The sequence below is a fragment of the Sciurus vulgaris genome (assembly GCF_902686455.1).
Source record: "Sciurus vulgaris genome assembly, chromosome: 5".
In the NCBI taxonomy this organism is placed as follows: domain Eukaryota; kingdom Metazoa; phylum Chordata; class Mammalia; order Rodentia; family Sciuridae; genus Sciurus; species Sciurus vulgaris.
In genome coordinates this window covers 126090072-126104793 of record NC_136465.1, presented here as the reverse complement: position 1 = coordinate 126104793, position 14722 = coordinate 126090072, and the positions used below count along the sequence as shown (strand labels likewise).

The 14722-nt window shown below is 39.9% G+C and overlaps 1 protein-coding gene across 5 annotated transcripts in view; it reads right to left on the bottom strand.

Annotated features, from left to right (window-relative positions):
• SRGAP1 (SLIT-ROBO Rho GTPase activating protein 1) overlaps positions 1-2769 on the bottom strand; it is a 281734-nt gene extending 278965 nt beyond the window's left edge. For all 5 annotated transcript variants that reach the window (XR_013763794.1, XR_013763795.1, XM_079139661.1 and 2 more), the window contains exon 1: positions 2640-2769. Coding sequence is in view for 3 of the 5 variants with exons in the window: in XM_079139661.1 (XP_078995787.1) it covers positions 2640-2706 (67 nt within the window). In the remaining 2 variants the exon portion in view is untranslated. The remainder of the gene's footprint in view (positions 1-2639) is intronic.
• Between the last annotated feature and the right edge of the window lie 11953 nt (positions 2770-14722).

The window sequence follows — 14722 nt, the reverse complement described above, 5'->3', positions numbered from 1 at the left end:
CAGTTATAGTCTCATACATAAAATTACACATTGTTGCCAGGGATGGTTCTTTTCACAGTTGAATATGGCCACATGAAGACTGTTCCTAAAACCTTGGCAGGAAGTCACAGTGGTAAAATCCCATTTCTCAGATCATTCCTTTAGATCAAAATATTTATCTCAGAAATTCTGAGATAAATCAATTGTTATCAGGGACATGGGAAAGAGTAAGAAGATCCAACACTCCAGAGTATTAAGTTCTAAGTTGGAAGGTGAAAAGATAATTACTCATAATTAAAATGATTCTTAAAATCACTTATACATCTAAACCACCTAGAGTCCAACATACATGGCTTTAATTCATTGTTTTCTTTCAGTAATAGAACAGTCCATTTTCTTTTGTTTATCATCAGATAAAGTACAAGACTAGAATTAAGAGTAGACTATTCCAAATCACAAATCTTTAAATACTATTCCAATCACAAATTGGTGCTTTCTCTGCAAGGGTAAGATGCCTACCCTTGAAGAGGCATTCAAGAAATATAACAGAAAAGGGGCCTGTTCTCAATGCACAGGACAGCTGGCCTCAAGCATTACCGAACTTGCAATTCTCTCCCATTCTCTTCTTGATTTTGACTAGAAGTATGGGTCAATTTGTGCTAATTAATCAGTGTACGATCTGAGTCCACTGAAGTACTCTATTCCCATGTTTGCCCATGGAGGTAATGATGGAAGTGAGACACCAAATGTGTAAGTACTAGAGAGGGGAAGGTAAATTCTGGTTACAAGTCAGGACAGGTACAATGAAGAGTTCTAAAGCTGCCTAAGGACTTTTGAATGTACAAAAGGGAAGAAGGTTAAAGGGAATTAGGTAAAGGTCACTTTTTGAGGGATAAAATTAGTTTCAAAAACCATTTTCACCAGATTCCTAATGTTTCCTTATCTAGATTTGAGAGATCGTAACACATCCCATTTAACTGATTTTTAATCAATGTAAAGGGCATCTATAACACATATCAACAAAATTTCATACACTAGAAGAAATTAATCAAGAAAAAAAAAATATATATTTTTTTGCAAATAAGGACATGATCATAGGAAGATGACCTTAGAGCAGAGATAACTAAACCAGTACTAGGAAGTGCATTCTGCCAATCAGTGCTCCAGGCAACAAGAAAACCAGACCTCCACCTCTCAAAGACCTGCCACAAAGAGCCATGTGGAAAAACTGCCCAGGGAAATGGTGACTGAACAAGAGTGGTGCCTTAGAATGGAAGGTTTTAGGTGGTATGGGACTCATTAAGAAAAGAAAGGTTACCTCCTTTAGAAAGTTTACCTTGTTCTAAAAAAATAATTACTTTTCTGCTAATATAACTTCCATATTAGTTTAATAAGTTCTTTTAAGTATAAATTATCTTAATTCCAGACAGGAAAAAAAATTCTGTGTTTCTTAAATGACGCTTAGCTTAACGCCACACGAGGGGACACCCTGAAGGAAACCTAAGTCTGGGTTGTGCTCATGAGTTGGTCCCTATACACACTTACCCTCAGGTAAACCAGGACCCTGGCCCCCACCAGGTGCTCTCACAGGACTCCAGGTCTTTCCACAACTTGACCACACAAAAGAACAGTCAGGCGCTCCTGCCTTTCCCAAGGCAAGTACAGTAATGCCTGTCTCAGCAGCCCTTTCATAAGACTGTGTACAGACAAACACAGGTGTCGACATAACAATCTTTTTGAACTTTGCATTGAATATGCCAAAGAACAACAGTGATTTCAAGGCTCCATCCATTGTCTCCATCAGGAAAGCCACCTTAGAGACCACACAAGAGGAGGAAAAACCCCAACAAACACATATATGTTTATTAAACACTTCAACAGCAAAACAAAATACTTGGAGAGAAAATTAAAAAAAAAAAAAACACAAGGCACACAGTAAAAAGAGCTTAACCAACCTTAATTAGACTTCCTTCATTAGTTGACAATGTGAATGGATTGAAACTACTACTCAAATATTCAAACCATTTTACATCCGCGTGGATAAACCGATATCCTCATGTGAGTGTGAAAGATGGCACTGAATTCTAGCCCATTATAAAGGAGGAGTCAGATCCCACTAGTCTGCTTGGTTTAACTGCCAGGCTTTTAGTGAGCAATTTGATAAAAGAGAAACCGGCCTTAATAAATTAATAGTGAAGAGTGTAAATGTTTGAAATAGCCTTCACTCTGTGAAGCCCTAGACCACTTGGCGTTGAGACTTTACAAAATGACTCCATAGAAATATTATGTTGTGACAATGATTTCATCTAAAAAGAATTATGATGATGATGTCGAGGATAACTGAGCTGGAACCACCGGCGCTGCCGGCCTGCGCGTGTAAATTGCCAGCTGAAGGTGGTTAACTTCCAGCCAATTCTCTCCCTGTTGGAGGTGCGGCTGGCAGCCCTGGGAAGCCACTCGGTATCTAGCTCCCTGTAGGTTTGACGGGACTAGGGCTGAAACTGCGACTGGCTTGTAGGAAGCCCTGGGCGGCTCAGCCAGGGCTCAAGCTGCCCCTCGCCACCCTTCTCCTACCCAGAAACCAAGTTAGCAACGCAACTCCACGAGCACAATGACAAGAAGGCACACAAAAGGAGCAAGGCAGCCGCTCCCATCCTTACCTTTGACTTGACTTTCATACTCGGCTATGATCTCTTTGTCCTTTTTGAATCTGCTGGGGGTGGACATTATCCAGCTGTTCCGGGTTTGCTTTCAATGAATAAGTTCTGTTCACTGGTCACAAGCCGGTCTCCTTGCAGAGGCAGAGTTGTACTCCCACACGCCGGGAACCCAGAGGCAGCACCGGCAGGAGGGAAAGGAGGAGGGAGAGAAGGAGGAGGAGGAGGAGGAGAAGGAGGAGGAGGAGGAAAAAGGAGCGAACCGAGAACTAGATTAACCCAGGCGCTGGCACCATGCTCTCGAGATTGAGCCGCCGTCGATGGTCTCGAAAGGAACCCGAGGCCGTAGAGGCCAGCCGCGCAAACTCCTGCGAGCGAGTGGCGGGGGGCGTCTCCCTGCCCACCCCACCCGAAGCCCGGCCACTTCCTCTACGATCGCTGGGCGGACGCGGGGCTCGCGCCGACGCTCCGCACCATTGTTAGAAACCTGCACCGGGCGCCCGGGGCAGGGCCAGCTGCGGAGGACCGGCGCCGGGGAACGCACTCAGATCGCAGCCACGACCCTCCCTTCCTGCCTGCAGCCGCCGGCTCCGGCGCTCAATGGTCCCACCCGGGTTGGGGATGCTGCTGCCGCGGCTGCTGCTTCTTCGCCTGCAAATTCTGTTGCTATCGTCGGGGCAGGCAAAAGGAATCGAAGTCCTAAAGCGAGTCACCGCTGTTGGACGTGGAGGGTGCCTGCTGCGATGTTCAAACGCGCTCCGGGCACAGCCCCGGCGGAGTTTAGGTCTCGTGAGCCGGCGCCCCGAGGGTCCTCTGCCTCCTTGGCCACCGTGCGCCAAGGCTACCTCTTTCTCCTGGTCCCCTTTTCCGCTGCTGCCCCCAGGAGGCCGCCGGTGACATGCACACTCGCACAAGCACCAAGGAGAGCCGCGCCCCCGGCGGCCACAAAGTTGTCGCCGCGCGTACGGCCCGCGGCTTAAAGGCTCCCAACCAGCCAAGTGCGGGCGGCGGTCGCGCGGGTGGCAATTCTGGGCTCTGCGAGGCGGGGCTAGGCTCGCGGGAGGAGACAAAGCTCTTGTCGGTGCCCTTCTCCGCCCTCGCCCCTGTTCGTACTAGCTGAGGAAACGCCGGGCTCGTCCCGGAAGATGGATGCCTCTTGTGGCCAACCGCAGCCGGGCCCCGCGCGCCGAGCCCAGGCAGGCGTGGGCGGCGCCCCCTGCGTCTGCCTAGGCTGGGGCTCCACTCCGCTTGCTGGCCGCGATCGCGGCTCCAGCTGCTGGAAAGCCCCTTCCTGAGCAGGAAGATATCTTCGGCCGAGAGTGGGGGCGTTTGTGAGGCTCTTTTCAGAACCCGTCCAAAGCTGGATGTCTCCGTAACAGAAAGGGATGTGACTCCAAGATGTTGAACCCCAGTACGAAGACTGAACACTGTATTGTGAATGATCTAGTTGTGAAAAATTAGAGGGTGAAGCTCTTCAGTGGAAGAGACAGAAACACCCATTTTGAACACTATCTTCCGCATTCTGGAATAGCTGGAGGTTCTAGGATGGTGGAAAAGGCATGGTATAGGAACCAGTCACTCAGTGGGTATTGCTGGCTTCCCCCTACCCCACTCCCAGACCCGTTTACCGCTTGGCACCTTTTGTGGCTGCTATCAAATCCCTTCTCAAATACTATGATCCTGATTTATTTAAGTGATGTGTCCAAAGGCGTGTCCAGTGACAAAATGTTTTCCCTGCGAGATCCGAAGAGAGTGAAGACTTTCAGACTTTGATCATTCGTTCATGTATCCAGTGATGAACTTCTGAGTTCTCACAGCCAGCCAAGCACCTTAGAGCTAGGAATTCAGAGATTAGGAACCTGCCCCCAACCGTCTACTGTTGAGAAATAATTACAGGCAATACAATAATTCTTTCTGTAAGAGAGAAAATACTCTCTCTTGCAAGTATAGAGGCTCGGGAACCCTGAGGAGGAAAAAAGGGATTGCATAAGAGGTTTGGGAAGTAAGAGTTCACAGAGTAGTGGTACTTGAGCAGGGTTTAAATGGCATTTTTGTTTGTTTCTTTGAGGTGGATGGTGGAAGAACATCCATGGCCACATGCATGGTAGGCAAGCTTTCTACCACTGAGCCATACTGCAAGCCTCTGAATCTAAAAGATAAATAGTAAGGAGTTGGATTTCCTCAGTGAGAGAAAGGAATGCATTTTAGGGTAAAGGAGCATTGTACTCTGGGGATCTGTGAATGGGGTTACAAGATATTTTTACCCAAATACCAGGTCAGAGAGAAGGTGAAAAATAACAATATTTCAAAAGTGTGGACATTGTTTCTTAATTGCACAGCTTTTTAAAATTTTAATTTTTAGCAAGTCTTTTAACTCTGTAACAACAAAATAGAATGTAAGTGGGGAACTCCAAACAAACTTTTTAAAGTTTATTTATTTATTTTTATATTATCACACAGAAGATCTTATTGTGGCATCCCAGGCTGCCCTAATTGCGTGTGGAGCTGTCTTATATAAGAGTATACAATAAAGAGCCAGAATGCCCAAAGCAGAGGTTAGAAAGGAAGGTCAGGGCCAGCTGGGAAAGGTGGCATGTGTCATGCTGAGCTCTTGGACACAGTTCTACAGACAGTAGAGAGTCTTTTAAGTAGAGAAGTGTCATGATTAGGTTTGTGTTGTATGAAGATAACTGTTGACAGTGGGGAAGGATAGGTTAGCCATGAGGAGAGACCACAAGAGGCAGTAGCCCACTTAGGCGATAATTGCAGTCAAACCTAAACAGGATTTATATATAATTCATGGTGTTTTGGAATTTCGTTCATATATGTGTCTGGGAAACACAATGTAGAATTAGAGATTGCAGTCCCTAGAACTGAGTCATTGACTGAGTCTAGATCTGAACTAGTGTGGTCCAAACAAGGCCCAGAGACAGGGTGCACAGAGGTGAATCTTAGCTCTACTGCTTCCTGAGTGGTAAAAGTACTGCACTTCCTTAGGCCTCAGTTTCCTCATCTATAAAATGGTTTAATTCCTATCTCCTGGGGATGTGGTACTTATTTTCTGAGATAATCCTTTGAAAGTCCTTATAAGCTGGGCATTATAGTTCAGGACTGTCATATATTACTTGGGAGAATTGTTTCAGTCCAGGAGTTTGAGGCCAGTCTGAGCAATAAAGAAAGACCCCATGTCGAAAAAAAAAAAAAAAATGCTTATAAGCTATTTCACACACTAAAATTAATTTTGGTTATTTTAATTGTGTCTAGTAAAAAGGTACTTTAAAATCAGAGATAGTATCTTAATCATCTATGATTTCATCATGGTGACCAATAAGCAGTCAATAAAATGTGTTGAATAGTGATGCTTTAATATTAGTAAGCTACCATTTTATTCTTATTGAAAATTGGCATTACTTGTTAAGGTGGGCATTTTGTGGGCATTCTCACAAGAACCCTACAAGGATGGACAGCACTCATTTTGCATAAAAACGTCTGGAGACTTAGAAAATTCAGTGAATGTCTTAAGGCCTAGCAAAGCCAGAATTCCAGTGCACATCTGCCTGCATCCAAATTGGATACTATTTCCAATTTTTCATTCCACTTCCCATTGGACTTATGATTCCATGTGAACTTGTTAAGCAGTTTCACATATAATAAAATATGTGTGACAACTAATCATGGTTTTTTGTTGATGGATCTTTTTTTCTCATCCAGAGTATAATTAATAAGTCAATTATTCTTTTAATAATTTCCTATTTTCAGGTTCTCCTTATCTTCCTTATATTTAAGAGACCCCCTTAACCTCACAAAGTTGGATGTGACCAATGCCTATGAGTTAAAATTCAGAAAGCCAGGGTGACTGGAGTTCAGGAGACAGGCAACAACTAGGATTAGAGTGCTCACACCAGTTCTCTATAACTTTGCTCCACCTTGTGGCAGCTGTTCTCTTAACTATAAAAAAGTCTGATTGTCCTTTGCCCCCTCAAGCCTACCTCTTCCCTGCTATACTTTCATTCTTTAGGTGCATGTTGTGATAAATGCACTAGGGTCCTTGCAGTCACAAAATAGATTGTGTGCCTTACAACCTTACAACATCATCATCTGTGGTAATTAATCAGTCGTAATTATTTTAATCTTTTTTTTTTTTTTTTTTTTTTTTTTTTTTTTTTTTGGAACTGGGGATTGAACTCAAAGACAATCTACCACTGAGGTATATCCCCAGTCCTTTTAATTTTACCTTGAGACAGGGTCCTGCTAAATAGCCAAGCTGGCCTTGAACTTGCAATTCTCTTGTCTCAGTCTCCCAAGTAGCTGAGATTATAGGCATGTGTCACTGCTTCCTGGCTATATTTAAATCATATTTTAAAAATTAAGCAGAAATATATCAAGGAGTCAATGCCACATTCGCTCAGAGTTTAGCTATATTTTGGCTTCTAATAGTTTTATGTCTGAGATGGGCCAGTCTGATACTTCCCTTAGTTTAAAGAATACATTCTCCTCTTCACAGGGGAATGAAAAAGTAGGGAAGCCCTGCCAAATCCTAGGTTTAATTCTTGGATTCACCTACAGCATCAGAACACACACTGCTCCACCCACCCATTTTATATGGTCTGAACTCTGCAATCACTGGATTCTCAAACTACTTGCAGTCATGCTTTCTGTGGCTTGCATTTTGGTATCAAATCCTGGGACAGTGTTTTGTAGAGTGTGTTCTTGTCACTGATCACCTGCATCAAAATCACTTTGGGGATACATTTAAAATTCAGACACCTGGAACCTACTTTACACTGAAAGTGACACTTCTCAACTTTAATGCACAATACAAATCACTTGGGGATCTTGTTAAAATGCATATTTGATTCCTTCAGAGTGAGGCATCAGATTTTGCATTTCTAATAAGCACCTAGGCCATGTCAAGAGTGCTGTCATAAGAACCAAATGTTGAGGAACAAGGATATCATAAGGTTCAAATTTGATGTGGGTGGGAAGTCTCCAGCTAATTATTATGCATGAGAATCTTTGCTCAAGGCCAAAAGATATTAAAAGAATATCCTTATGAAAAACCTGCTACATTTATTCAGGTAACATTGAAGACATTACCAAGATTGTTTTCATTTTAATGTGTCTCTAAGAAACTGGACTACTTTCTCAAAGACAATAAAAACGTTTTAACCTTTTTAATCTATAACATTGAGACAATAACTCTAATAGGTCTATGTTAGGGATCAAAGAAATTATATATAAAATGCTTAGTATCAAATTTGATACATAATAAGTGCTAAATGTTGGGTTTTTTTTTTTCATTGTCATTGTTATTTTGGTGCAGAAAGCTAAGATCCAAATTTATAGAAAAATCATTGCAATTGTGGAAAACTTTATAGATTTTATCTGTGTCCTTTTTACCTCCTGTTGAAACAAGATTAGATGAGAATTTCTTTAGTCTTAATGGGAGTCGTTTGGTAGTTTATTAGTAATTGCTGCATTTTTGCATCTATACACCACTTCAAGTCTTCTACAGAATAATTTCTATAATCTATTCAATTCTAATCAACAGATATTTTTGAGTATCTACTAGGCTGAATCATATGACATTGCTGATATTTGATTACTTTTGACATAGAAATGGCAATGTCATATGGTTCAACCTAATATCATGAGCCTCATACTCCATGGTTGGTTGTAAACAAAATCCAAACATGAAAACCCACTTCTGAGTATCCACCTGAAGACTGTTGAACCCTGGCCAAATCTCGGAAAATTCCATTCACTCATAGGTTGGATCAGTCCAGTGCAGTTTTCCAAGTGATCAATCAAGAAATATTAATCATTGTTTTAAAAGATGGTTGGCCCACAATTTAATAGCAGCTTGTTGAAATGGACCGTATAAATACCCATTTTCACTTTTTTGGCAGTAGAGACTGAAGACAAGCTGTCAAAAGATCTTGCCAACTTCATCCGGATGCACATTCTCTGGCAGAGAAGAGGACAGAATGAAACAATAAAGGTGAGTTTAGCTAAATCCCTGGATGGATCAGTGCAGGAGAGACTAATTAGAGACAGAAGGAGAGAAAGGACAGAAAAGAAAGAAGCAAGGAAATGGAACATCTCAGGGAGAGAAAAGGCAAAAAAAAAAAAAAAAAAAAAAAAAAAAAAGAATAATGAAATGTATAAATATTCCAAGATGTTCAATGGTTAATGGTTAATTTAGTTCCCCTCTCTCCAAAAATTTGTCTGTGATTTTGAAGAGAAGTGCTTAAAAATAAAGATAAATCAGGGCTTTCAACTTTTTTTTAATTTTCATTGAATAAAAGCCACTTTATAATATTTTTAGCCATCTGTTCAAAGTCACCTGTTTCCATTTTGTACAAATCTTTAAAGCAGAATTTGCTTGCTTTCTTTCATCTCATATCCTCAACTTCCAAACACTGACACCTAACAGACTTCTCATCAGAGCTACTATTTTCTGCTTTTGAAATCCTACTACGATTTCCCACATGGCTGCTGCACAATATAAGCAGAATATGAATGGTAAATGAACCCATCCTGATGAAGCTATTAAATCCATACAAAAAGAAAAAAGTTGGTATTATTACACAGAAAGAAAGTTAGGCAAAAAAAAATGTCAGTTGCAATTTGATTGTCCAAATCAAAAGATGGATTAGTATGTAGAGCAAACTGTAGCAAAAATATTTATTATGCCAAAGAATACATGTATCTTTAATGTTTATATTTTAGGAAGAAATGATGAAGTCCTCCATTTCTTGCCATTGTACTCCAGCAGCAATTATAAATCAGGACATTTTGAGACTATCTGATTTGTCATTTTTTTCTCCAGAGACACAGTCTGTAGAGTTATTCATCTTTTTATGCTCCTGATTAGACACTCCTAGTTAGTGCACAAAGTAAGTCTAAGGTTGGGAAACAGAGTCCTATTTAAATAGATTAGAGACAGTTGCTATTTAAATGAATCCCGTGGCATGACTTTTTGTAAAGCAAAGAACATTTTTGAAAAACAATTATCACCTGCTCTAATTTTTTGGTTTAAATTTTAATTTTTATGGACTAGGTCTTTCTTTAAAGCAGTAACTCTCAAGTTAATCAAAATGACTGTCTTTTTTAAAAAACTGTTTTAAAATTTGCTTCATGAGAAGTTTTAAGTTTATAAAAAATATTGGGCAGAGAGTTCCCATAGAATTCCCCAATTCATTAATTTCCCCTGTTATTAACACTGTGTGTTTGAGTGTTATGCTAGTTACAACTGATGACCAATATTGATATATATTGTTATTGACATATATTGTTATTGACTAAAGTCCATAGTGTATGGTTAAGGATGACTCTGCATTGTATATTCCATGTTTTTTAAATTTTGTTTTGGTACTAAGGATTGAACCCAGGGATTTGGTCCTTTCCTACTGAGCTATATCCCCAACCCTTTTTTATTTGAGAAAGGGTCTCACTAAATTACTTAGAGTCTTGCTAAGTTGCTGAGGCTGGTCTCAATTTGCCATCCTTCTGCCTCACCCTCCCAAGTTGTTGGGATTACAGGCATGCATTCCATGGATTTTGACAAGCGTGTAATGATATGTAAGACAGTATCATACAGAATAGTTTCACTGCCCTAATTGCCTCCTTCTATACAATAAATATTTATAACACCTCATTTACTATCCATCCCTAAAGAAAATTTATGGAATATGAAATGTACCTGCATGCTATGGTTTGGATATGGTTCGAATGTCCCCAAAGGGGACCATATTGATTTGAAATTAAATCCCCATTGTGAGGTATTAGGAAGATGGAAAAGTCTACTATGGTGTTTAGAGGTAGGACTTTTGGGAGGTGAGAACCATTGTTAAGGTCATCAGGGTGAAACCCATGATTGAATCCTGGTAGTTTTGAATCCTACAAGACATAATTAAGTAGTCAGAGGCATACACCTACTTATAATGAATAAATGAAGATATAAGAAAAACCAGAAGACATTTCATACAAGATGTATAAGACAATACGACAGGCATGCATAAATGTTACAATAAAAACTAGTGTAGTTTATATATATCAAAACCTTGAAAAAATAATGTAAAACATGTAGAATGGAGTAAGTCTAAAGGCTCAGATGATTTAGACCAATATTTCCAAATGTGAATTTCTGGTGGGAAAATCCCTTATTTATGAGACTGGACTGGGCAATATAGGACACCTAGCATTGGGCCAGCCCACTAAATGCTAGTGTCCTCCCCCTCAAATACTGAGGCCAAAATACCCTCTCATGTGTCCTTAAGAAGAAATTCAGTTTCTACTGAGGACCACATTGTTAAAAGTCTAGTGAAACCAGAGAGACTACTGTCACTATGGTCTCCTTGGGGCTTTTTTCCTGGACAATCTTTCCTGTCCCATCTTCTGGGTTTTCTATGAAAGACCACAGAACGAGAGGTATGTCTTATTTCATATGCTGTAGACCAGTGTTCTCCATAGCGAGGGAACTCCACCCCGAGAGGCTGCAAGATAATTGGTGTTGGGATTTGGAAAGCCAACATTACAATAGCTATATATTCTTTTTTTCCATTTCTATTTTGAGCATGTTATATTTTTCAAATGAAGCATTACTTTAGTAGTATATGTATATAGTTTATAAAAATAAATAAATAGATACTGGAGTTCTTGCTCAAAACTTTTACTGTTGGGGTTAAAATTTTAAAAAGGTTTGCCAATCCCTGTCTATAAGGACAAGTCGTTTTCAGACCAGAAGACTCAACTTTGCTTTTGTCTATAGCTTGTATCCTTTCCAAATCCCAAGGTCCTAGGAGTGATTCTTGTTATTTTGAACAAAGTGCATTTGTGACAGACCTGAGGACCCTTCACGACTGACCTTCTCGGCAACACAGCTTCATCTCTGCCACGAACCCTCCCTGCATTTGTTTCAGCCACACTGGGCTCTTGCTGCTCCCCAGATGCATCTCACCCCTCCTTTGCAACATCTCACTTCCGCATGTGCCTTTCCCCTGCTTAAAACTTTCAGGGAGGAAAAACTTTTCCTTATCCTTGGAGGTTCATTCTCTATGTGAATTAAACTGACAAAATACAGTTTGTGGTGATGCTTGGGCAGGTGCAAGTAACCCAAAGTAGCCTTTCTATCTTCTTTTTGACCATGACTCCCTCCCCACCCCCACAGAAGTTACTGGTTTTAGTCTGCTAAGCGAAGCTCCAAGAGGGCTTCTTTCTGCATCCATTGAATCTCCAATGACTTCTACATGGAAAAAACAAAACAAAACAAAACAAAAAACCTGCTTGCCATATCTGGGGCTCTGAATGGCTCCTCACAGTACATTCATGCCCATCCACACGTGTGTGTACAGGTTCACTATCCTCATCATCCTTTTCTCTGGCTTCCCAGCCTTTAAAACTCAGCTGTGGCATCATTCCAGGAAAACTGCCCTCAACACCCTCTCCTGGGCCATGTTAAGTGCCCTTCCTAAGCACCCCAGATCCCGCATCATCTTGTGTCATTTGTCCAGAGCATTGCTATACAGTGTCCTCATTATCTATTTGTCTGGTCCAATTTCTGACCTGTAAGTAGACTCAGCATGCTTGAGTGCTGGTCCTGGAATACAGAAACCCTTAATGACTGTCTATTGAAAGACCTGAATGAACGGTGACATCATTTTGCAAGCTATGCAGTTTGAAAATTAGATTCCTAGTCTTATGAGAAGTCTTCTTAATTATATTCTTCTGTTTTTAAAAAAATTGTAAAACACACATAAAGTGTAATCTTTTTTTTTTTTTTTTGTGGTGCTGGGGATTGAACTCAGGACCTTGTACTTGCAAGGCAAGCACTCTACCAACTGAGCTATCTCCTCAGCCCAAGTGCAGCCATTTTTAAGCATATAATTCATTAGCTATATTAACATTGCTGTGGAGCCTCATCACTATCCATCTCCATGATTCTTATAAAACCAAAGCTCTGTGCCCATTAAACAATATGAAATAATATAGTATTTGGGTTTGCATTTTACTAATGATTAGGGATGTTGATTATCATTTCATGTATTTATTGATTATTTGTATACCTATTTTAGGGAAATATCTGTTTTAGTCTTTTGCCCGTCATTGAAACAGGGTGTTTGTTTTGTTGTTGACGAGTTTTAGAAGTTGTTTATATATTCTGCATATTGATCCCATATTGGATATATGATTTGCATAAATTTTCTCCTGTCCTGTGTGTTGCCTTTTTACTGCACTGATAGTGTCTTTTGATGCATAAATTGAAAAATTTGAATAAAGTTCTATAAGTCTGTGTTCTTTTGTTCCCTGCTGCAGAAGAGTTGAATAGATGTATTTTTGGCCATTGCTTCCTTAAATATCTTTCTATCCCTTTATCTGTCTCTTCCTCCTGGAACTCTCACAGTGCATATATTGGTCTGCTCGATGGTATGCCAGAGGTCTCTTGGGTGTGTTCACTTTTCTTCCGTCTTTTTTTTTTCTGTTCCTTAGACTCAATAATTTTCATTGTACCAACCAGTTCACTGATTCTTTTATCTGCTCAAATTTGAATTTGAATCTGTTAGTGGATTTTTAACTTCAGTTGTTGTACTTTCAACTCTAGAATTTCTTTTTAGTTTTTTAAAATATTTTAATCTCTATTAATATTTCCAATTTCTTCAGACATTGTTTTCTTGACTTTCTGTGCATATTCTTTAGTTCTCTGAGCATCTTCAAGACAATTGTTTTAAAGTCTTTGTCTTGTAAATCTGCCATCATGTCTTTTCAGGGAAACTTTCTGACCATTTATTTTTTTCCTTCAGATGGGCCACACTTTCTTGTATTTTGTTTGTTTGTTTGTTTTTTGTTTTGTATCTCCTGTGATTTTTTGTTGTTGAAAACTGGACATTTGAATCAATAATGTGGCAAGTCCAGACTTGTACAAAGTATAATTCTTTTCAGTCTTCTCTGAGCCTGAACTTCTTTCTGGACAAGTACAATCACTTTTTAATTTTCCCCAGATAAATAGTTGTTTTTGAATGCACCAGTATTTAACATCTAGCTCCCAAAAAGAGAGAAAAGAAAAATTAGGAGGGATGGGGTAAAGATGGGGTAAGAATACAGGATACTTAAATTCCCTGGAAGTTGCCTCATCTTGAGGAAACAGGCTTGTAACAATGTAGTGAGTGCAACAATGGCTGCCCTCTCTGTGCACCATTGTGATCAGAAGTAGCAACCAGTAAGCAGAGAACAGATCCCCAATATTTGGAGGAGAGGGTCCTTTTTGTCCACTTTGGCTACCATAAGCTGTGTGTGAGCTGCTTCAGAAGCATGTGCACCGATGCCTGGCAAAGGGCTGAGTGTGGGGTTAGGGAGTAACACTGAGAAAAGAGATGAAATTGACCACATTGACCGCAGTTCATTGTCTAGCCTTCCCCAGGTAGCTGCAAGCCTTTGATATACTCCAGAGCTTCAAGTTAAATACATCACACAGTCTTCTTTCTATAGTTTTATTGAGGGAAAATTGACTATATATTGTCCACATTAAATTTATACATTTTATTTACATATTGGTTGTGAAATATTTTATATACATACATACATTGAGATGTACTGTATTGTGAAATGTTTTATATATATGTGTAGATAGTCCTGATTTTTGAGTGTTTAACTTATAATTTTTTGACTTCACAATGGTACCAAAAATAGCAATATAACTTTCCGGATGGTATTCAAAAATTATGTGAGATATCCAACTTTATTATTTTTTAAATTCATTTTTATTATCAAATTGGCTTTCTGTTAGACTATTTTGCCCAACTATAAGCCATATAAGTTTTCTGAGCACGTTTAAGTTAAGCTAGGCTGAGCTATGATGTTCAGTAGGTTAGCTGTAACACTTCTTTTGTTGTTGTTACTGGGGATTTAACCTAGGCACTCTACCTGTCTCCAGTTATTTTATTATTATTATTATTTTTTAAACTTTTGAGACAGGGTCTCACTAAATTGCTCAGGCTAGCCTTGAACTTCTAATCTTCCTGCCTTAGGAAGCCTCCTAGTAGCTGGGATTACAGGTGTGCACCACTATGCCTGGTTTAGACACATAT